General features: G+C 42.8%; 1 protein-coding gene across 3 annotated transcripts in view; it reads right to left on the bottom strand.

The window, feature by feature from the left end:
* MTAP (methylthioadenosine phosphorylase) overlaps positions 1–9,440 on the bottom strand; it is a 49,248-nt gene extending 39,808 nt beyond the window's left edge. The window contains exon 1 of one of the 3 annotated variants that reach the window (XM_019816044.3): positions 8,944–9,440. In XM_019816044.3, coding sequence (XP_019671603.1) covers positions 8,944–8,976 — 33 coding nt within the window. In that variant the 5' untranslated portion in view covers positions 8,977–9,440. The remainder of the gene's footprint in view (positions 1–8,943) is intronic. The other 2 variants (XM_011288610.4, XM_011288609.4) reach the window with 2 other exon arrangements.
* Positions 9,441–23,687: the final 14,247 nt, after the last annotated feature.

Raw genomic sequence — 23,687 nt, 5'->3', positions numbered from 1 at the left:
TTAAAAAAAAAATTAAAAAAAAAAAACTTAACATCACAGAAAAACAATCACTCATTCAATACACATTTGACAGCCTTCTATATTCCAGAAATAACCAATGCATGGGACATATTTTGGACTATATGACATTTGTTTCTGACTATGGAAATAACAAAGGTAGCATAGAAAGATACTTTAACTAGCTTAAGTTAGAAAAGCAAATCTAAAAATGAGGCATGTGGTTCTAACCAATCTTGTTTTCTCTACTAAATGGGTTATGGAGTAAGGAATGCTCAAAAGACGGCCAGGACAGAAAATGTTCTGTATCCCCATCCAGTAATGATTTCTCCTCATTATGTCATTTGATAAAGAAACAAGAAAGATTTTCTTTCCTAGGCCACTGAAATCACAGAGCTGTAAGAGATCATGATAGAAGAGTCTGAAAAAGCATAAAAAGTTAGCTTCATGTATATTTATAAAATCAAACTATCCTTCATATATATATATATATATATATAAATAAGTAATGCAAGTTCTAAATCAAAAAAATTTTTTTTTAAGTTTTTTGTTTTAATGTTTATTTATTATTGAGAGAGAGAGAGACAGACAGAGCACGAGCATGGGAGGGGCAGAGAGAGGGGGAGACACAGAATCCGAAGGAGGCTCCAGGCCCCGAACTGTTAGCATAGAGCCCAATGCGGGGCTCAAACTCAATACTGGCGAGATCATGACCTGAGCCGAAGTTGGATGCTTAACTGACTGAGCCACCCAGGCGCCCCTAGAATTTTTTTAATGTTTATTTATTTTTGAGAGAGAAAGAGCGAGAGGGGGAGGGACAGAAAGAGGGAGATACAGAATCCAAAGGAGGCTCCAGGCTCTGAGCTGTCAGCACAGAGCCCAATGAGGGGCTCGAACTTGTAAACTGTGAGATCATGACCTGAGCCGAAGTCAGACGCTTCACTGACTGGGCCACCCAGGCACCCCAACAAGTTCTAAATTTTTAAGTTCAAGTGTTGTATTGCATTTTCCAGAGATGAACTTATTAGTCCTTGTCTCCAGGTGCTAATCGGAGTTACAGGAACCTGATACTGCAATTCCAGAGTTAATTTAATTTGATGACTAAGAAAGAGAAACAAGAATAATTACAAAGACAACTAAATATTAACTGAACAGTTAACTAAAACTTCAATGACTGAAATCATTCAGGTTCCCTGGGCTGACAGTTCCTCAAAGAGAAACAGGATTTAAATTACTGATGACAGGTTAGAGAGAGGACACTTTACTAGAAACTGAATGGAAAGTGACCTGCACGTTTTCCTTTTTTTCAACAAAAAGCTTTAAATCTATTGTCACTGGAGTAAAATTTCTACTAAATGAAAGAAAGCAGCTCCTTGAGAAAAAATTCCAGAGCTAAGAATTAACTGAACATCTGAGTGATTTTCAGATCAAGTGACACAAGTTGACTTCTATTTAATATGTGGGAAAATGGCCACCTCTCTGGCCCGCGGTTTTCTGGAAGGAAAACCAAACAGAATAAAACAACGCAGGTAATTTAGTGAGATTTTACTGAAGAACTGCTAGTTACAGGATCCAGACCTTTGAAAATATCCCCCCAACGTCCTCAAGTGGCTAAACCAGTTTTTGAAGTTGGTGCCACCTTGTGGTATGTTAAAACCACAGCACGTTACACATTCGATGCCGACCCCACATTTCTCTCGTACCTTGCTACCACGTAAGACAAAACCCACATTGCAGTTTTGAAATCAACAGAAATGTTCATTTAAGTCAGTCCATTTAAACCATGCCAATTTTGATAGAAAAAAAATTTTTTTAATTCGGTTTTATATAACCCTAACCCTTCCTTTCGCTGGGCCAGGGCATCTCACATCCGGATTCAATACTGGATTCTCAGACTTGTACATACAAGACAACACAGACTTTGTTGTGAAACCACCTCGGTTTGGGGGAAGCTAGCCCAGCATCGCAGCAGCGACGAAGAAATGCCAACCAGGGATCCTGCTGAAGTTTGGAGCCCCTGGGCCCGCTGTCAGCAGCCCCAAGCTTCAGTCCGCAGCACCCTGGCTGCATGACTGCATTCGGTAGCTGGTAACTCAGCCCTCAGAGAGGAACACATAGTTTCACTGGGCATGAAAATAAGAGCTGCTACCGCTCCCCAGAAGGTTGGAACAGGGTCTCGGGCACTGGAATTATCTATAGGTGAACACATCCAGTCATCTGACCGGCTCCAATTGTTCATGGAAAACCACATCTCAAAAGGGATACAGAACACATGTAGCAAACTGCGTACTGCCATATCGGGGAAATAGACCTCTAACCATTTTTCTGCTGAGGAGGGAGGCCAGCAGTGCCAGAATGGGGCAATGTTGCCACCTGCTGGCTCCACAGCAAAGTACAACTAGGAGGGAACTCTCTCAAGCACCCATGGCCTAATTGGGTGTCACGTGGAGCCTCTCAATTCAACAGTCCATCTAGTACCTGCCTTGGTAATGCCTTAGTGATGAAGTAATTGTGTCTGAGTACTTACAAGTCACAGGCATTAGGCTGAGTGTTTCAGATGCCTTACCTCAACTGATCTTCACAACCACCCTGCAAGACAGGCCCCACAGTGTCACAGTCACTTTACCAAAGACAAAAAAAAAAAAAAAAAAGCATCAGATTAAGAAACTTGTCCAAGAAGTAAGGAGCAAAGCTGGAATAGGAACCTAGGTCTTTCACGCTCAACTACAACGATGTACTACTACCTTCCAATATGCCCTGGAGTCCTTTACAGCATCATACCATACTGGGAAAGTTTTTCTGTCTCCGTGTATTAAGGAAACTAATGTCCAGAGAGGTCAAATTCTGGACCGGGGTCACAGAGCGAACAGAAATAATGACTCTGGCCATCTACGCAAACACCTAAGAAGGGAGGGGACTCTCCATCAGTGACTTCATCCACACTCAGGAAGCAACGACAGGACCTTACCAGGCCTTCTGGGTCAGAAGCATCAGCCCTCCATCCAGGAAACCCTAGACTGCTAGAAATAAATATGTTTGGAGACAAGGATGGAATTCCTAGGTCACTTTACACCAGATAAAATTCTAAAATAGAGACCCCCCCCCCCCGCCCCAACCTGGTCAATCATGGTCACTGCCAAATTATAATAGCTACTGGTTCATTCCATACTTTCCCACTGACAGACCACCGAGTCAACTTCCTTCAAAAGAGAAGAGAGTTTGACTTCCTGAGAGTGCAAAAGCATTTTATCTAAATGTTGGCTTACCTGGCCAGAATGGTTATTTCCAGCAATGCTAAAAGGGCTCACACTAACACCCTATCCTGTGTCCTTTTCCCCTGGTACCTAGACCTAGGAGATTTCACATATCCCACTTGGTTTCAAGAACCACTCACCATCACTTTGAGGCCCAGATACACTACCTGAAGGAAACTAGCACTCCACGATGGCATTCTCAAAACACCGTAACCCCAAGCAGTTGAGACTAGCTCATGCCAGAGAGGTGGGCTTCCTCTGAGCGCTTCAAGCTCACGAGGAGGCAAGAGAAGGCCAGAGCTCAAGCTGGCAGCAATCCCTGATCTGAGCATTTCAGTCCTGCAGCCCTGGCTGCCACTGACCTATTTGGCAAGCACAAGAGACAAAAGTTCTCCTTTAATTGAGCCAACCTGGCTTTGAGCCTCCCAGGGCCTTGCAAAATCCCAGAAGCCCAGCTGTATGGGGACAGAGTGGCCAAATGTCTCAGTGTGGGTGGCCTGTTGAAAACCTGCAATACGGTCCAGATAGCTGGTGGCTCCATCTCGGACAAGATGCCCTTCTCTGTAAGCCACCCTTGTAGGTGATGGTTATGGGCTGAACTGGTTCCCCCCAAATCCGTATTTTGAAGCACTAATATCTAATATCTCAGAATGCAACTCTTTTTGGAAATAGGATCTTTGTTGAGGTAATTAAAGTTAAATGAAGTCACAGGAAGGGCCCTAATCCACTATGACTGGTATCCCTATAAAACAAGATTAGGAACACAAACACACAGAGGGAAGACCATGTGAGGCACAGGAAGTTGGCTGACTGCAAGCCAAGGAGAGGCCTCAGAAGCAACCAACCGTGCTGACACCTGGATCTTGGCCTCCCAGCCTCCAGACAATGAATAAATGTCTGTTGCCTAAGTAACAGTTTGCAGTACTTTGCTATGGCGGCACTGGGAAACTAATCTGGTCATGTGATATTCTGATCAGAGATAACCTTGGGGCTCAGAACATCCGTAGCTTTACTTAACCAACCACCCCTTGCAAAGTCAGGATGTTTATTCTAATGGGTAGACACCCCCCTTGAAGATATAATTCACCTCCTGAAATGGCCATTTTTTTTTTCTTTTTTGAGAAGGATTTTCCTCAATGCTAATTGTATTCTGTAGAGCTTTCCTTCCCTTGTGGCACAGCAGCAGGAATGTTCCCGGTGTTCCCCCTGGGTCAGCTCCCGGATACGAGAATCCTGCGGGGAACTTTCAATACTGAAGCTCAGGTCCAAGATTCCAGAGACTCTGATTAACCGGGCAAGGCAAGGTTTGTGTTCTTAAAGCTCCTCAGGTAGTTCTAATGTGCAGCCAGAAATGAGCACCCCCACCCTACGGCCCAGACCACGAATTGCCAAAATCTGGACTAGCTGAGGCTAAATAAATAATGCTCCTGAAAGAGATCCTGTCTGTGTCCTAAGCTCCAGAACCTGTGAATGTTACCTTACTGGATTAAGTTACAAATCTCGAGACAGGGAGATTATCCTGGATTATCTGGGTAGGCCCTAAATATCCTTATAAGATGGTCAAATGGGAAAGAAGGTGACGTGATCCGGGGCCATGAGCCAAGGAACACTGGTGATCTCTAGATGCTGGAAAAGCAAGGGACCGGACTCTCCCTTGGATCTTCCAAGAGGAGCCACTCTACTGACACTCCCATTTTAGCCCAGTTAGGACTCATTCTTGCACTTCTAACCTCCAGAACTGCGAGAAAATACATCTGCATGGTTTTAAGCCATCCAGTCTGTGTAACGGTTATAGCAGCCATGGGAAACTAGAACACCAAGAAGCGTCTGAAGAGCTTGTTAAGAGTGCAGAAACCTGGCCTTTTCAAAGCTCCCTGGGTCAGCAGCTATCACACTCTAGTGGGCTTCTGAATACACTGAGGCTCTTTAAAACCAAGATTGCCGGACCCCCCAACCCCCAGAGGTTCTGATTCAGCAGGCCTGGGGTAGGCCTGATAACATGCATTTCTAACAAATCCCCAAGGTGGGTGCAGATGCATCATCCACTTTGAAAACGATTGCTTTACATGTTTCTGAGGCACAGACTAGAATACCATGATCATGGGGCACCTGGTGGTTCAGTCGGTTAAGCGTCCTGACTTAGGCTCAGGTCATGATCTCGCAGTTCAAGGGTTCGAGCCCCGCGTTGGGCTCTGTGCTGAGAGCTCAGAGCCTGGAGCCTGCTTTAGATTCTCTGTCTCCCTCTCTCTCTCTCTCTCTCTCTCTCTCTCTCTGCCCCTCCCCTGCTCACGCTTTCTCTCTCTCAAAAATAAACATTAAAAGAAATTAAAAAATAGAATACCATGATCACAATCACAATTAGGGATTAGAGTCCCTTGGACACAAAAATTTCTATCACCTGTTTGCTCATCGGTACTGAAAAGGAGATCCTTAATCTATAGAATGATGAGAATCAAGTGAAATAATGCATTAATATCTGTCACCGTTTCTTTTTTTTTTTCAAAGTTTATTTATTTTTGACAGAGAGAGAGAGAGAGAGCTAAGGAGGGCAGAGAGAGAGGGAGACACAGAATCCGAAGCAGGCTCCAGGCTCTGAGCTGTCAGCACAGAGCCCGATGCGGGGGTCGAACTCACGGATCGTGAGATCATGACCTGGGCCGAAGTCGGATGCTTAACCGACTGAGCCACCCAGGCGCCCCTGTCACCGTTTCTGTATATCTTCCCACTTCCAGCAAAAACAAAACAAAAATGAACCTCCCTCGAAGCAACAACAAAAAGCCCCCTATTGCTTGGTCTTTCTCTGCCGGTCGGAATGCAAACTGGGCTGCTCCCACATCTCCTCACCAGGTAGTCTCTGCCTCAGGGATCTGGCCCAGGTCCCTCAACCCAGCGTGTACTGGCTCTCCTGGGAGTGTCGGGAAACCCATGGGGACACTTCTGGCTGCCACAACAAGGGGGCAGGAGCGCCACTGGCATTTTGTGGGGAGGCGTCCAGGACGCACTATATGCCTGGCAATGCTCAGGGCGGCCCTACAAGCATCCTGTCCAAAAGGCCACTGTGACCCCAGGCAAAAAATGAAGGCTCCCTGGCCTCTAGCTTCCAGTTGGGGCCTGGTTTCAGAGAGTCGCTCAAGGACTCTCAGTCTGAAGGCCTTTGCCAGCCACACTCAGGCAGCCACAAGGAGAGCTCAAAAGGCCCATTCATCACAGTCTAGACTCCGTGACTTGCCTGTCTCTCTCCATACCATTTTGTTGACAGCTCACTGCACACTTATGATGGAACCGTATTTCCTCCTTGTGATAACAACCGTGATTAATAAGGCTTATTTTTAATCCCCCAGAGCAGCTGCCTGGGGGAACCATAGCCAGCTGAAAGAGCCCTTTAGAATGTTCTGTCTGGGTGCCAAAAACCAGTTTAGCCCTCTGCATGGTCATACGTACCACCTGCTCGTGACTGATGTTGGAGGATGATGTCTCCCTGAGGTCCTCTCAGACAACAGCTATCCTTAATAACATGGGAGAGTAGCCAGTGGGCACGGGCAGGGGGGTGCAGGCTGCATGATCTCTCTACTCACACAATAAAACAGGACATGTCGTATTTCGGAACTGCCTCACATCTAGTTGGGGGCACACCAGGCCCCCCAGGCCTGGGCCTGGGGCTCTGGGCCCAATTCTATCACTATCTAGGTCCAGCTGTATAGTCCTGGACACCTTAGTCGACCTTTCCAGGCCTCAGCTTTATGTCCACAAAAAGGGTCTGTGTGGCTATGTGGTCTTAAGAAATGTTCCAGCTCTACATTTCACAATCTGGGGACAGGGTATGGTTTTTAGGAGCCCATTTTGCTCTGCACACTGGCACCTTGTGTCTCCTGCCTAGGACGTAGCCTCAGCAGTCTGAGGGATTTGGCGTTGCCATCATGGTTTCTCAAAGCACAGCAGTCACCTTTCTAAGCTCAAAGAGCAATCAGCCAGCAGGCCTAGCACTATTTGTCCCTCTTAATTTTATATTCAGCAGCTCGCCAAGACCAAAGATATATGTCATTCGGTATTTACATCAGGGCTCTAGTCAATGCCCGTTCTGCACTTAAGTGTACTGCACTAATTTCACAGGGATTGCGTGACTGGAGAATGTCAAACAAGACTGAAGGGAGGCTGTTTCCACAACCATCCCTCTCTGCTCCTAATGTCACTTTAAGTGTACTCCTATAAGGGAAAGGTGATCACTTCCGCTGCTTAGCCACTGAAAGCTGTCATCTAATAAGACCTAGCAAAATAATTGTTGGAGAAAAGACTTGTAAAATTTATTTCAGCTCCCCCGCTAATAAGCACTAACATCTAATAAGTTTCAACCATGTGCTAGACAGATTAATTGTCACCATCCCAGCAAACCCTGCAGGAAAATCCCCACTTAAAAGACGGGCACCTAAGGAACTCACCTACTTTGCTCATAAGCATGGTAAACATTTTCTGCTGGTCCTCTGCTACTGACAAGGGAGAGGCCTTCTACAAATATTTGTTAAACGCAAGATTCTTTTCAAAATGTCAAAGCTGAGCTTCATGTCTGAGTATGAATGCAACACTCTCTACCCTACCCCTTCTCATTCTAAGTGTCTCATTAAGAGCTGCAAGGGCTAATAAACTCATCACTCTGGCTGAATACACATCGCAGAGATTTGCCTTCTCCCAAAAGAACTGAACACAAAGGTGGGAATCAGGAGATAACCGAAGGGGGATCTATCCCAGACCCTCCTATCCCATCCGCTAAGAATTTCTAAAGTCAAACAAATTTACTGAGTTCTTAGCCAATCATAAACAACCTAGAAGAGATCTGAAGTTTCATCATCAATATTTCCATTGCTCTGTAATTCTACATTCTCTCCCGAGACTACAACCAGGATGTGTTTAAAAAGCCCCAGGGAAGCTCGAGGCACCCTTCAGAACTCGGGCCCTCCACTGGCCAAAGCTTCCACCGAACAAAGATCCCTTGTATGGAGACCTGTGAGGTCCGAGGGTACAAGGAAACCGATCTCTAACTGTTTCAAGGTTGCAAACAAAGCAGCTTAAAGCCAGAGGCCTCCAAACAGGGAGCGGCCAGTACTCCATTTCGGTGAGGTCAAAAAATCTCAGAATTCCCCAAGCATTGCGCTGCAGGGAAAACTTCAGGACAGAAAAGCCCTACGTTCGAAAGCTTAAGAAAAAAACCGGAAGCTCGCACAAGTTCAAGCACCCAGTTCTCCCACGTGGGCCTCGGGCAGCGAGCCGAGTTGGAGCGGAAGCGTGAGTACTGCCGGCACCGGGGGCGGGTCTCAGCAGTTGCGGGCGCCCACACTGCTAGTCCAGCAGCTGCCCGCCAGAAAGGAGTGGAGCTGGGGAAGCGTTTTGGCGGGGGGGGGGGGTGGGGGGGGGGAGTGTGGGAAGCAAGCGCAGCCTCCGCCCACCGCCCTTCTCCACTTGCCCACTCCTGGCGCGGCGCAAGTGCCTCTGAGCCCAAGGTGTGGGGGGAGAGGAGCGAGACTGCAAGCATTCTCTCTCCCCCAGTCCACGCCGCTGGGCCAGCGCCCCCGGGGCCGGGACCCAGACCCTGCCGGCCGTGGCTGGGGCGCACAGGCCCGGCGCGTGGCCCGAAGGCGCGGTCGCCCACCCACCCAGCGGGAGCAGGGCGGACTGCAGCCGCCGAGACGGCTCATCTCACCTTCACCGCCGCGGGGGTGGCACCTGAGGCCATATCTGCGCGGGGAAGCGGCTGCGGTGGCGGACGCGCTGAGTCCGGGAGCCGACAGAGTTGTAGTGGTGGCACCGCGCGGAGCAGTGCGGAGTCCCGGGGGAGGCCCTGGCTCCTCCTCTTCCTCCCCGGGACAGCTGGATTGGCTGCTGGTGTGGGAATCGCCCCCGCCACCCCCCTCCTCAATTGGAGGTTCTCGCGTCCGGTCCCTTTGGCAGACCTTTCCGGTTCTCCGCGGTTTCTTTTTCACCCCAGTTCTAAGTAAGGGGTTCACAGTTATGATAATAATAATGGAGACCGTTAGTTGAGCCGTTGCACTGCCCCAGATTCTGTGCCTTTGCCCTTTAATCAGATCTGTTACCTTTCGCAAGATCCCTACGAGGAAGAGCGCCACTCCCTGCTCTGCCCACTGGTAGCTGCAACCTTGGCCTCCTCTGTAAAATCAGGCTGGTCCGTGTTCCAGCAGTTCTCGCGGGAGGGAGACTCTTCTGGAGGAAACTGGCTGTTCACAGACATTCTGCCCAACTGCTAACACCCGGCTGCCGAGCCTTGATCTTCCTACTCTCGCGACCCAATCGGGGGTGTGCTCCTGTCCCTGAATTCCTAAAGGACCGAGTAGGGATGAGGTTGACGCAAGACTCCGAGGTAACAGAAAGGAAATAAACAGAGTAACCGGCTACAGGATGACCTTTCTGATGTGCATACTATACTCATCTTCAATTTGAGGGGAGGCTTTTGAGGGGATGAGACACTGCCAACCCCCAGTTTGGCTTGATGCAGGCCAAGGCCGTCTTTAACCTCTCCCACCCCAGCCAATGTCCAATACACCAGAGATTCAGAATCCAGACTCATGGTCTTCATTGTTCGACACCGACTGACCACTCCCGCATCCCCCTGCTGCATGCCCCCCTCCCCAACCATCCCCAAGGCAGAGCACCAGCCCTCCACTGGGATAATCCTTTCCTTTCAAAGTCCCCATCCCTTCCCTGCTGGGATAATCTAGTTGAACCTCCCTTGATGGATTAAACTCTCCTAAACTAAATGCTGGGTGGCAGTAATGTTCTGAGATACAAAAGTACTGCACATAAACCTAGGGGTTGGGAGGATGGCTGTGAAAGAATACACTTTCCTCTTTCCCTACAGCAGCAAAGCACTGAAACAAGACACAAGTACACTTTCATTTAAAATACCACTGTGGGGGTGCTGCCCATGTAAGCTGTTTACTGAAATAGTAAAGACTTCCACTCTTTGTTACTTTTTGCTCTAGGTCTACCCTTTCTTACAATGTAAAGGTTGTTTGTTTATTTTAAGTTATAAAATGAAATGGCTAAAGAATAAATGTAGAAGACGGGGGGTGTTCCTTTGAAAAGGCAGAAGGCTGGGAGTCCCTCAAAGATGTAGTTTTCTGGGAGTCTGCTGATTTCTCTACTGGGGAGCAGGAAGCCCAGTGATCAGAAGGGAACCATTGTGGGAAGGAAGATACCCTGGGTATGATTGCTTTGTAATTGGGGGATCTTGACCAACTTCTGTGCTTTGATGTGACCAGCAAGTCCAGTTTCTGTTCTGTGCTGCCTCTCTGCCCAAAGTTAGACCCTGTGAATAGAATGGATCCTGTAAGCATTAGAAGACTCTCAGAGAAGGAGTTGGAAACTTGGAAGGGGTTAAACTGGACTTCTGGACTTTTGTACTGTAACTTGCAGGTCAGGGCTCAAACGTGCTCTTTTTAAAAAATTTTTAATTTTATTTATATTTTTAAAAATGTACATCCAAATTAGCATACAGTGCAACAATGATTTCAGGAGTAGATTCCTTAGTGCCCCTTACCCATTTAGCCCATCCCCCCTCCCACAACCCCTCCAGTAACCCTCTGTTTGTTCTCCATATTTATGAGTCCCTTCTGTTTTGTCCCCCTCCCTGTTTTTATATTATTTTTGTTTCCCTTCCCTATGTTCATCTGTTTTGTCTCCTCATATGAGTGAAGTCATATGGTATTTGTCTTTCTCTGACTAATTTCACTTAGCATGATAGCCTCCAGTTCCATCCCCGTAGTTGCAAATGGCAAAATTTCATTCTTTTTGATTGCCAAGTAATACTCCATTGTATACATATTTACCACATCTTCTGTATCCATTCATCCATTGATGGACATTGGGCTCTTTCCAGACTTTGGCTATTGTTGATAGTGCTGCTATAAACATTGGGGTGCATGTGTCCCTTCAAAACAGCACACCTGTATCCCTTGGATAAATACCTAGTAATGCAATTGCTGGGTGGTAGGGTAGTTCTATTTTTAGTTTTTCGAGGAACCTCCATACTGTTTTCCAGAGTGGCTGCACCAGCTTGCATTCCCACCAGCAGTGCAAAAGAGATCCTCTTTGTCTGCATCCTCGCCAACATCTTCAAACATGTGCTCTTGAACATGTGATGTCTGTGAAGGGAAAATTGTCCCAAATCTGGTCTGGGTTTTTGAGTGATATAATTCACAAACCATCAATAGGAGGAAATTAGCACTTCTAGACAAAATTTAAGCAATTTTCTAACCTCTTGTAGGAAACCAGGCACTTCCCCCCCCCCCCCCCCCCCCAGCTGATTGTCAAGCACTATTTATGTGTGTGTGTGTGGCATGTAGTTCAAGACAAATGGACCCACCTTCCAAGGGGACTGTATTAGTTTTTATCACGATGCATTATGAGAAAAAAGCAGGCAAATACTGAGAAGGATTGGACTGGCAAACTCTAGGTGATTTGAACTCACAGCAGCCACTATAGGGTTCTCTTAATATAAAAATCCAATTTTAGAAGAATGTGTCAAAATAAGTTTTCAGATAATTAAAAACATAATACTCAAATGAATATATCGTCCGCCTGTGTCAGAGATGTACTTAGTCTCTAAAAAATCTTAGTCGTTAGTAAAGGATCTAGTGGAGTGGCAAAGCTGATTCAAAGGAGGAGAGTAAGAAGCTGAAACAGCAGAAAATAGTATGTTACAAGATGGCAAAATTAGATACAAACTGTTTTTGCAAAACAATAAAACTGTAGCCTTTGGAGTTTTCTTATCTACCAACAATCCTATTTGCAGCTTTGCCAAAAAAAAAAAAAAAAAGTAACTTATCAACCATAACAAACAAGAAATATACCACCTGAGTCTAAACACTTATCAATAAGAAACAATAAAACAAAGTTACAGCCCCTTAGGTAAGGTCTGCAAACCTTACCTATTAAGAGGCAAAAATCAAGGACTATGTGAAGCTTGAAACTGTAGACAATGTCTAATTGAATGAGCATGGCTATATTCCAGTACAACTTTGGACACTAGAATTTCAATTTTATATACTGTTTACATATGACAAACTATAACTCTTCTTTAGAGGTTTTCATCTCCCACTTAAGATTATAAAAACCATTCTTAGTTTGAATCTATGTAAAAACAGGCAGAGAGCTGGTTTGGCTAAGGGTGAGGGCCATTGTTTGCCATTCACCCCTGGAAGCAGATGACCCTTGGGCAGACTTGTTGGATAATGACTTCATGTGTCTTTGAAAAGACAGACAGTAAACTTTTTGGCTTATTTCCAAGTTTTAGATAATTTTTTTTTCTTAGTAAGCCCTCAAATCAACAGAGGGCAACAATTTTAATAGTTAGTGGTCTCTCTTTTTGATGTATGGGGAATTCACAAGAGGTATCTCAAGAGTCTGTATATGAAAATAACATCTTGCTCTATCCTTCTGTTCTTGCCCTATAAATTCTCTCTGTTCACCTGTACGCCTGTTTTTTTCTAAGAAATTCTAAAGAAGTACCCAGGCCACCTTATAACAATTCTGATTATGACACTGTACAGGTATTTCAATAGCTTCTTTTCTCGGGTAATCCCTCATACATACCTTCCCAACTTCCAGCTCCCAGCCAACAACATACTGAGAGGGTGTTGCTAATAGCTGCCCATATCACATCTTGAGCATGACCTGAGCCCAAATCAAGAGTTGGATGCTTAACTGACTGAGCCACTCAGGTGCCCCTACAAATACTTGTTTAAATATTATTTTTTTCCTAAGGATAAATTTCTAGGAGTGGGGCTGGAGAATCAAAAGGAATGAACATTTTGCAAGCACCCAATAGGGTCCAATTATCTTACAGAAAGCTACCACCACCTTGCACTACTAGGAAGAAAATGAAATTGTTTCCCACATACTCACCAATAATAAGCATTATATTTATAAATATAAATCCATTTTGTGGTTAATTTGTATTTAACTCCTTGTACATCTGAGCTTTTTCTCATATATTATTAGCCATTCACATTTCAAGTGTTTTGTCTTGATCCATATCCTAAATTAAAAAATATATTAAATAGATACATGTATAAATATTTTCTTTCTAAACCCCAATTTTATGTCCTAATTCTACAGAAATAGTCAGCTATACTTTCTAACTTGAACTAAAGAGAAAACTCACTATCTGAAAGGACATTTATTGAAAAAATACCTACATGTCAGTTATATTACAGTTACATGTCAATTACATTTAACAATTTAATCTCCTAAAAAAATCTGCAAGATAGAAATTATTATTCCCACTTTAGAAAGAGGAAAACTCAGGATTAAGGAATGTCAGGTCAATTTCCATCTTCTACAAGGATGAGACATTGGGACATGACAAGATTTACATATACGTATATATGATGATATACATGTGCATCCATGTATATACATATGATGCATACACATATACATGTTTATATGTATACACATATGATGATGGGGCTAGGCTTTTCAACTTTCAACATTCAAATTCCTTAGTGTGTCTTCTTAAAATGGTGAAATTTGACTTCATACCTACTTGAAAAACCTGAATGTTCTCTGATGCTTCTTAATTTTTTTTTTTTACCAAGAGATATACTTCAGACTAGTGAGTTTGCAATACAGGGATGGGGAGCTTGATAAGTAGGACTTGGGGAAGAGAGTGATGATCAGAGGAAAGGAGTGCCAAGTCACTTCTTGAGTCTGTCTTAGTGTCATTGGCTCCTAAGAGAAAGGTTTTGTAGGTTGGACATGCCCAGATCTAAGCAATAAACTAGTGACCAAATCACTTGATCCTTAACTTTAACTGTGGTAATTTACAATTCAAATGGCAAGACTCCACAGTTTTCACAAAATGTTGACAGAGTGCTTTACATAAATATTTGGTTTTCCAATCACAACCAAGTTGATTGCCCTTTGTGTTGGCACCACCCTGGGGCTGTTGCATTAAATTGGTTGAGAGCCCAAACTCTTCAGTGGTGACAATGACCATGCTATTTTTGACAACATTAATCAGCTAATCAGATTTCGTAAGAAATAATCTCGAGTAGGATTAGCCATGATTAACTTTCTTCCTGGGACAAACTTAAAGAATGCCATATGAGCCTTTGTGATTAGCTGGTTATAAATTAGAAATAGCTCAGTGGTTCTTACAACTATTCATGGTGCATACATCATAAGTTTTCTGATGGGATGGATATATAAAATTGGGAAATATCTGAGTGTAAAAGAAATTGCTGTTATTGAAATCTTTGCATTTCCTTTCTGGCCTGACAATAGTAAGCTGTGAGTAAAAAAAGAAAAGTAAAGAAAAGAAAAGAAAAGAAAAGAGAAAAAGCCAACCCCAAAACAAAAAAGTTGATTTGCTATATTTCTGAGTATTATAGGTAATTCTATAAGTATATAAATAATTCCATCTAAAAAATATTTGAGTTATTGGAAATGCTTTGCTTATAGGTATCTTAAATGTGTCTTGTTAGAAATGTGAAATGCTTCAATATAAAATGAAATATGTAAAATTTTTGAAAAATTTAAAATTTTTAATTGAATCTAATGACAAAAGAGAGCTGAGGAAAATTATTCTGTTCAATATAGAAATGTTACCAATAATAGTTAATACAATAATCAGTAAAAAAGTGAAGATATTTCTCATTGTACCCAATGTAAAAATAGAATAGGACAATTTGTAAACTGAATGTAATTACTGAAGGAATACTTACAACTTGTTTTTTATTTTGTGGCCTTAATAAATTGAATATTAATGTTAAAACCAAATAGTTTAAAACACTTCTTTATATATATGCAGAGCTCTCTACTCCATCTGACTCCAGAATATGAAACATAAAAACAAAGCCCTCACATTGATTATTCCACCAAGAGTGGAAACTGACTAGACTGAAGAGCAAAAGGAATGGTCTGGGAGTGAGGAAGAGACAAGAGATACCTCCCTCCTGAAGTTTGGAAGTGAAAGGAGGCGACACTGAAACACGATAAGAGGAGAGGAAGTCAATGTTGGTTTTCTTCCCCTTTAACGATGAAAGAGTTTTGAATACATTTGTAAGCAGAGGGGAAGAAGTTCACACAGAAGGAAAAATGGAAGATACTGATACAGAGGGATGACTAAGGGGGCAGGATCTCAGAGTTTCTCGGAGGGATGGGATCAGAAGTACTGATGAAGAGAATGGTCCTGTATCAGAGGAAGGAGCTGTGGGTCTGGAAAAAGGAGGTAAGAATGGGAGCTTGAGATAAACTTAATAGAAGGCTCCTGATGGCCTAATATTCTCAACAAAGTGAGAGATGAGGTTGCAAAATGGCTTTGAAGATAAATGGCATACTTTTGGCATGGTTGTGGGACTATGTCAGATTAAGGACCATAAATCTGAAATGGTACCAACCTACAATGGTGTATAATTTTCCCTCGTAGCCCTCTATTGTCTGACTTGCTAGGGTCTCAAGGAATGGGCGGAATTGGGAAGGTGAGTTTATATCATCAGTCATGGGAGTCCAACCTTCTAGGGAGCAGAGGCCAAGAAGGAGCTGGGTGATGGTAAAAGGAACTGAAGGTCGCAAAAAAAGTCTCGGCGCAGTGGTGGTAGGATGAAGGGGTGTGAAAGATGGAAGGAGGGGAGGTCCTGAAGGGAGATATTGAAGCTCAAGGTTTTAGAAAAATAGTCATCCCAGGTTATGACAAGATCCAAAAAGTGTACAGCTAAATCAGATCATTAGATAGGACAGAAGATATTGTCTGTGTGCATGGTCTGAGATTATACTGTAGCTCCATGGTCTATAACAGAACTTGGGGAAAGGGGAAGGCAGGGAGCCAGGATCCAACTGCTGGAGGAACTGGCAAGAGAGAACTCCAAGGCTGGTCAGAGACCTCAATATAGTATTAGTTTTATAGACATCAGGAAGCAAACCAATCTGGAGTTGGCAGTTGAGGGACTGGCAGTCCCATGATACATGAGGAACGCTAGAACATTTGGCCTCTCCTGGAGAAAGTTGTGGAGGGAAATGGTTGACTAGGCTTCAATAAAGGCAAGAAGGTGGAAAGAGTGATCAAGAAGGAGGGTGAGGTTGTAGGGGAGCTTATTAATAATTAAACAGTCATTTCACGGAGTGCAGTGGAAAATGTATTTATAAAGTGCTGAGGGAAAATGGGAGAGAGGAGTTCTTAATCAGACTGGTAGCTCAGGAAGAATCAGGAAAAACTTCCCAGAGGTGGTGATATGTGATGGGGCTCCTAAAAGACAGCCCCTAGTTAGCTACGTAAAGTGGGGAGGTAGGTGCCAAGTTTCAAGCCAATGGACGATATTTCATGGAGAAATGGCACTCCTGTGGTATTGCCATAGGTTCCAAGCGGCTGAATTGAAGAGTAAGTGATTGGCCATCGCTGAGGTAGCTTCTGATCAAACTGAAATTATCGCTTTGTGGCCAAATGGAGCAAAGGTTAGTAAAAGGAAGCACGGTGTTGCTGAGAATTCCACAGGCCTCCCCAGAGATCTTGTACCAGATGCAATATTTTATTCTAGATCATCTGACAAGATATTTCAGAATTAAATTAAAACATTAGTTTGTGTGTTCGAGCCCCAAATCTGGTTCTGTGCTGCCAGCTCAGAGCCTGGAGCCCGCTTCACATTCTGTGTCTCCCTCTCTCTCTGCCGCTCCCCCACTCAAGCTCTGTCTCTCTGTCTCAAAAATAAACATTAAAAAAAGTTTTATGCTTAACATGGACTTAAAGTAAAAAGGAAACAAGTGGCTATCCTCCTGGTGCTGCCATGACTGGATTACACTCTGTTCACCGTCCTGCCCACTCTCTCCTCCCCTCCTTCTCCTTGCCTGTCCTCCCTTTCTGCCCCCTTCCCTTCTCTTCCCCACTCTTCCTCAGACTATTATTAAGGCAAACATCACTGATTTGATACAACCGAATGTATGGACTCTAGGGACATTATTTTAATTAATTAATTAATTAATTAATTTAGAGAGAGAGGAAGAGAGAGAGTACAAGCAGGTGAGGGACAGCCAGAGAAAGGGAGAGAATCCCAAGCAGACTCGGCTCAGTCAAGGCAGAGTCTGAAGCGGGGCTCAACCCCACCAACTGTGAGATAATTACCCGAGCTGAAATGAAGAGTCAGACGCTTCACCGACCGAGCCACCCAGGCGTCCCTCTAGGGGCATTTTAAAACAGATTTTCATGTCATTTTACCTTGGAATTCTTCATTTTGCTTCCCTTGTCTCAGTCAGGTTTTCTTTCCTTGTCTCAGTCACCTTGTACAGCATGGTTCATAGGTAGGTAGTACGGCTTGTATTCATTCATTGAGTAAATAACTGAGTGAACAACTATGTGAATAAATAAAAGCAGGAACAAACACATTTTGTGTTTAGTTTTAGCAAGAATGAAAGCTCAGATATGCTAAGAAACTTGAACAGCAGGGGGCAGCAAAACTTAGCCTTTTTTTTTTTTTTTTTTTTTTAACCTTGCCAGTCAATATTGTCTAACATTTGCTGCGCTCACTTTGTACGGGAAAGAGGGACACACACAGATACACACAGAGGTGTCATCACTTAAAGGTCAACTTTAAAGTCACAAATGTACCCACAAATGGGTTGGGTGTGCTTTTTCACAGTCCTTTCAAGGACCCCAAACTGTTCATACAGAGTTAAATACCAATGGCCAGCAGATGGCAGTACTTTTCATCGGTCAGGATTACGAAACAAGATCTTCAGGAAAAAAGAAAGCATACAGAGGGCATGAAATCTTTATTTTAAAAACTATAGAAGTAAAGTCAGTATGAAATAGAAGTTTAAGTCTTATAGGTCTCAAATGTCTTGATGAAAGAAAGGTAGAATTTTAACCGTAGGTGCATCGTTGGTTTTGAAGCAAGGTGATAACGAAAACGTTTTAAAATGTCAAGTTTGAGACTGACAAAAGGTAAGCTGTAATTGATGGCAATCATTTGGATTTCACTGTGTACTTTTAGAATGTTCCTTTATCAGATTTTTCAGTGATCAATTCACAGATGTTAGCCAAGGGAGAGACACTTGCACACCTACACAAAGCTTTTAGATTACTGATTAATAGCAGTAAATGACTTCCTGCGTTGTCCTTGGCTACAGTATTTAAGTGTCAACAGAGTACTCAGAGTATCTTACGTATTATCAGGTCTTCACCTTTTTTAAACATTTAACTACTTTAGTTGGCTTTTAATAATCAGATTAAAAGTAGGAACAATGTCTGTAGTTGGAGTACCTGAACTGCAAAGGAAATGGCAGATCCCCTGGCTTTGAGAGTGACTGCACTTGCCCAGACACTGCACACAGGACCTGAAACTTCCATCGGGGTGAAGGAGCAGAGACCCGTCTAGCACTTGGCTTCTTTTTAGATCTTCTATCCTTAGCCATGCAGATAAACAATAACTGCTTGGAGGGGCATAAAAAGCATTCTGTTGCATTTCTGCATATAATGAAAAGTTCCCTTGTGCCTCTTTGCGATTCCACATGAAGCCCAACTTGGATTTTACTACAATAACAAAGAGCGCTAGAAAAAAACAGAAGGGCATATTTGCTTAAATTGTTGTTTGCACCAAAAGAAACTCCCTAATGGGGTTATCGCTGGGTCAGGCCGCACTCTGTTTTTCACCAAGGCTGAATCAAGGGAAAATGAATTCAGAAAGCTAGGCGGGTTTAGATTCTTTGAACACCGCTGTTTTAATAACGTTTTGCCTTCTTGGCAAAACAGGCTCTGAGCTCTTCTATTTGATTAGCAACTGAAAGATACATCAAAAGGGATTAGGAATCCTGAAGAATGGTCAATTACCCAGGAAATGACCCTTAGATTTAATTTTGTTTCCAAAGAGTAACGCTACGCCACATGGGAGGAACTATGATCTAGAAAAGTGGCCTCTGACCCTAGACTATTTGGTGTTGAATATTGTCACATTCTGTGCCTCAGTTTCCTTAGCTGTAAAATGAAGAGAATAGCAGGTGGGGTGAGAGTTCGAGTTAGTACTTGTAAAGCACTAGGAATGCAGTGAGAACTATGTGTGTTAATGATGATAATGGTGTACCCGGCACTCATGAAGTGCTGAGAAAATAAATGGGTAAGACAACAATCTGACTGCCGCACCAGGACCCGGGCTGGTCTGGGTATCATGGGCTGGAGACAAGAAGGAAGCTGTGCTACTGAGTTATGCCCAGCTCTGTGAAACTGAGTTGCAACTTCTGAGTTACATCCAATAGTCACCGAACAAATGTAGGAAACCCATTAGGTGCGAGGTTCTTGCTAATTCTACTCTGCTTTTAGGGAGTCTATTGCTGTTGTAAATACTTGGAGGAAGGGGACCCTTGAATGAATAAGACACAAGTTTTGGCCTTCAAGTAGGTTATAACCTGGTAGAGAAAATCAATCTGCAAGTAAATGACTGTAATTCGGAGCAGAGTGACAGGCCCAGAAGCAGCAGCAATGAATTCTGACTTGTGGGTAGGTTCAAACAATCAAGTCTTTGAAAGGAAGGAACTAAGAGTATACTTTTCCCCAAAATTTTCTGTGAGAATGCCCTTGAAATCATTCCTAGAAAAGAGATACTAATAGAATCTTACAGCTGGACAGGAGAAGCTAGAGGTGAATACATTCTAACCTTCGACTTTACAAAGAAATTAAATCCTAGCAAAACTCTCATAGCTTGAAAGAAGCAAATTTTCATTCCTGTGCCAGGCAGGAGACACTCATTCATTTCACTTCATGATCATTTAAAAGAAAAACAAACACACTGACGAAAGAAAATGCATTTTCAGCTGTTAAAACTGATGGCTGTGAAATCCTCCCTATACCTTTGAACAAATTCAGTTATATATTTTACACCAAATCACACTTTTTTTTGATAAAATATCTTCCACCTCAATGAATCTTTTCTTTATGCCCTTTCTTTTTTTTTTTTTTTTTTTTTTTTGCAATGTTTATTTATTTTTGGGACAGAGAGAGACACAGCATGAACCAGGGAGGGTCAGAGAGACACAGAATTGGAAACAGGCTCCAGGCTCTGAGCCATCAGCCCAGAGCCCGACGCGGGGCTCGAACTCACAGACCGCGAGATCGTGACCTGGCTGAAGTCGGACGCTTAACCGACTGCGCCACCCAGGCGCCCCTCTTTATGCCCTTTCTAAAGAGACTTACTTTTTAAAAAATAAGTTTAAGATGCAATTTTTAAGGGAAGTCTCAACCAGCATCAAATAATATATGCCATGCATATTATGTATACATTTCTCTCTCAACACAGCAAGGCCTCTTTAAATACATATATATAAAAGTTTTTCATATATATAAAAATTTCCCCCTCAGTATAGTATTAAAGGTAGTTAACGTAATCAAGTGTTTTGCCCTCTGTAGGAAAAAAAAAAAGATTCTCCATTAGGAGAATCTTAAAATGGTTCACAAACAAGCCCCAGAGTAGATTTTAATCACCGTTTTTCCCTCATCTGGCCACTAGGAGAGAGCAAGACTCATAGTTGAAATGACTTATGCAGAGTTGAGAAGCATTAGCAAAGCTTAGACGCTGGCTGGTGACATCATCCCATCCCAGAAGCCACATTGTCTAACTGCTGGTCATTCATGCAGAAGGTATTTCTGGAGTCTCACCTTGAAGTGGATTTGCTTGGTAGTTGGGAAAGTAGGAAGGACAAATCAGTGACTTCCTCCTACCTACTGAACAACTTGCTGAACTTGTTGTGCACTGTCCAGGTAACCGAGATGAGAATCTGAGGGGAAAAAAAATCAGCAAAGTTCAAACAGCTGCAAGCACTCCCAGAGAATAAAAGCGATTTCTCCCCCAAAGGTAATTGAGTGGAGCTTATTTTAGCTGAAAATTAATCTTATGTCTTTGTCGTTTCCTTCTTCTTCTGTCTCAGATCCCTTTCGTTATTGCCTAAGACTTGTAGGAAAAATCCCTGAAATATTTAAACCTTAATATATTAAACGTAAATAATAATAATAACAATAATAGTAATACTGATTCATATTGAATGAGCTGGAGAAGAGGACTAGTTTCGAGTGATGAATCCATACTTTGAATCTGCTGAAAATTCACCGCATCCTGCATGTCTCACACTATGCAAGAGGAATCACTGGATTATGCCACTCAAAAGGAATCTAAACTGTATGTGTGCAGGATGGCACTCAGATTTACCTTTGGTTGTTGGGTGAAAGCAAAAAGAGAATGCTATGACATCCGGCAAAAAGGCTCAAGGCAGAATTCCCTGCAGGATTTTATTCATGATAAGTGAAAAAAAAAATTACCGATTGTTGTAATGCTTTTTTTTTTCCTAGCCTGTTCCTCTGCATTTCTTCACACAGGAAACATGATTTTCTATCGTTTAATTGCTGTCCTTTCTCCAGCATGGAACCGTTCACCTGTAATCGAGTGCAGTGTTTAAAGTAAATGCGAACACACGAACGTAATTTTTACCCCAGCATGCACAGGGGAGCTGATTGTTCCAGAAAGCAGAGAGCCAGCTATATTAACTCTCCCTGGATCAAGCTGTAGTGGACAGAGACTGGGCTTTTGGGAATGATAGGAAGAATGGAGCCCTTGTTTTCCCAGCTTCTTTTAAATACATAATAATTAAAGAGTGAGAGAAATCTCCATGGAGTTTGGCAAAGAGCTGAAGACATCTGCCTTCTATACCTTTAGCTTTCTCTAGGTGGAAAAGTTTATGGAAACTCCTTCTCTGTTAATCGTAGAAGCAATATCTCAACCATAGTATAGGACAGCTTGAAAAAGAAGGATAATTCATAGTTTCGTCATCCTGAGGCCAGATTCTCAAGTTGAATTCTGACCATGTCCCTTTGTAGCTGACTGACCCTGGAAAAAGTTATTAAGCCTCTTTTGCTTCAATTTCCTCACCCATAAGATGGAGATATTGATAGTACTCACTTAATTGAGCAGTTTGAGGATTATGTTAGATAAAATATATATAAAGCACTTAGAACAGTGCTTGGCACCAAGATGTGTTTTGTAAATATTAGTCACTATTATTATTAATTCTGAAATAATTATATTAAAAATATTCATCCTTTTTAATCTTAGCCCAAATTCTACATATTTTTTAAAAAGTGTTTATTTATTTATTTTTAAAGTTTATTTCTTTATTTTTACAGAGACTGAGACAGCATGAGTAGGGGAGGGGCAGAGAGAGAGGCACGCAAAATCTGAAGCAGGCACCAGGTTCTGAGCTGTCAGCATAGAGCCTGACATGGGGCTGTAGCTCATGAACTGTTGAGATCATGACCTGAGCCAAACTTGGACGCTTGACCAAGTGAGCCACCCAGGCACCCCTAAAATAACGACATTTTAATATAACTCTCCAAAATGGTTGCCCTAAATTACAATATTGCAAATGCTGTATGAATGCTTTGTATCACATCTTCACTAGATGTGGATTGTTATTAATCCAGTTTGGCTCATTTGATAGGATTAAACTAATATTTTTATTGTTATCTTCTGTTTATTTTTTTAGAATTTATATCTCTTACTATGTGGTCATTGCTTGTATCCTTTGAATACTTAACTATTGGGATTACTTTTCTCTTCTTTTCTTTTCTTTTTTTAAAGAGAGAGAATGCAAACAGGGGAGAGGGCTAGAGGGAGGAGAGAGACAGAGAAAGAGAGAGAGAGAGAGAATCCTAAACAGGCTGTATGCTCAGTGCAGAGTAGGACATGGGGCTCAATCCCATGACCCTGGGATCATGACCTGAGCAGAAATCAAAAGTCAGATACCCAACCGACTGAGCCACTTAGGCACGCTGGGATTATTTTTCTTATATGCTTGAATATGGACATTAATCCTTTTCTTCACATTTAATGAGAAACAATTTCCTTTTTATTATTGTTTTGTGATTTACATATTTGCGATTTCATAAAGTTTGAATCTTTGAATCTTTCTAAATTTTTTTAAAAACGTATTTATTTTTGAGAGAGAGAAATGCACACATACACAGCATGAGCAGGGAAGGGCCAGAAAGAGAGAGGGAGACACAGAATCCAAAGCAGACTTCAAGCTCTGAGCTGTCAGCATAGAGCTCAATGCAGGGCTCGAACTCATGAACCACGAAATCATGACCTGAGCTGAAGTTGGACGCTTAACTGACTAAGCCACTCAGGCGCCCCTCCTTTGAATCTTTTTTTATTGCATCTGGGTTGCATCAAGATAGAATTATCTTGTTCTTCTATTTTTCTTCTTTTTTTTTCCCCTCACACATAAATTCTTTGGGATTTATTTTGACATACAGCATAAGAAAGATTTTTAAAACAATGATATTCTAGGGACACGTGGGTGGCTCAGTTGTTTGAGCATCCGACCCTTGACTTTGCCTCAGGTCATGATCCCAGGGTCGTGGGATCAAACCCCACCATGGGCTCCACGCTCAGC

Source organism: Felis catus, chromosome D4 (assembly GCF_018350175.1).
Source record: "Felis catus isolate Fca126 chromosome D4, F.catus_Fca126_mat1.0, whole genome shotgun sequence".
In the NCBI taxonomy this organism is placed as follows: Eukaryota; Metazoa; Chordata; class Mammalia; order Carnivora; family Felidae; genus Felis; species Felis catus.
Note: the sequence above shows the minus strand (reverse complement) of the source record. Positions and strands in the feature narration are given on the sequence as shown.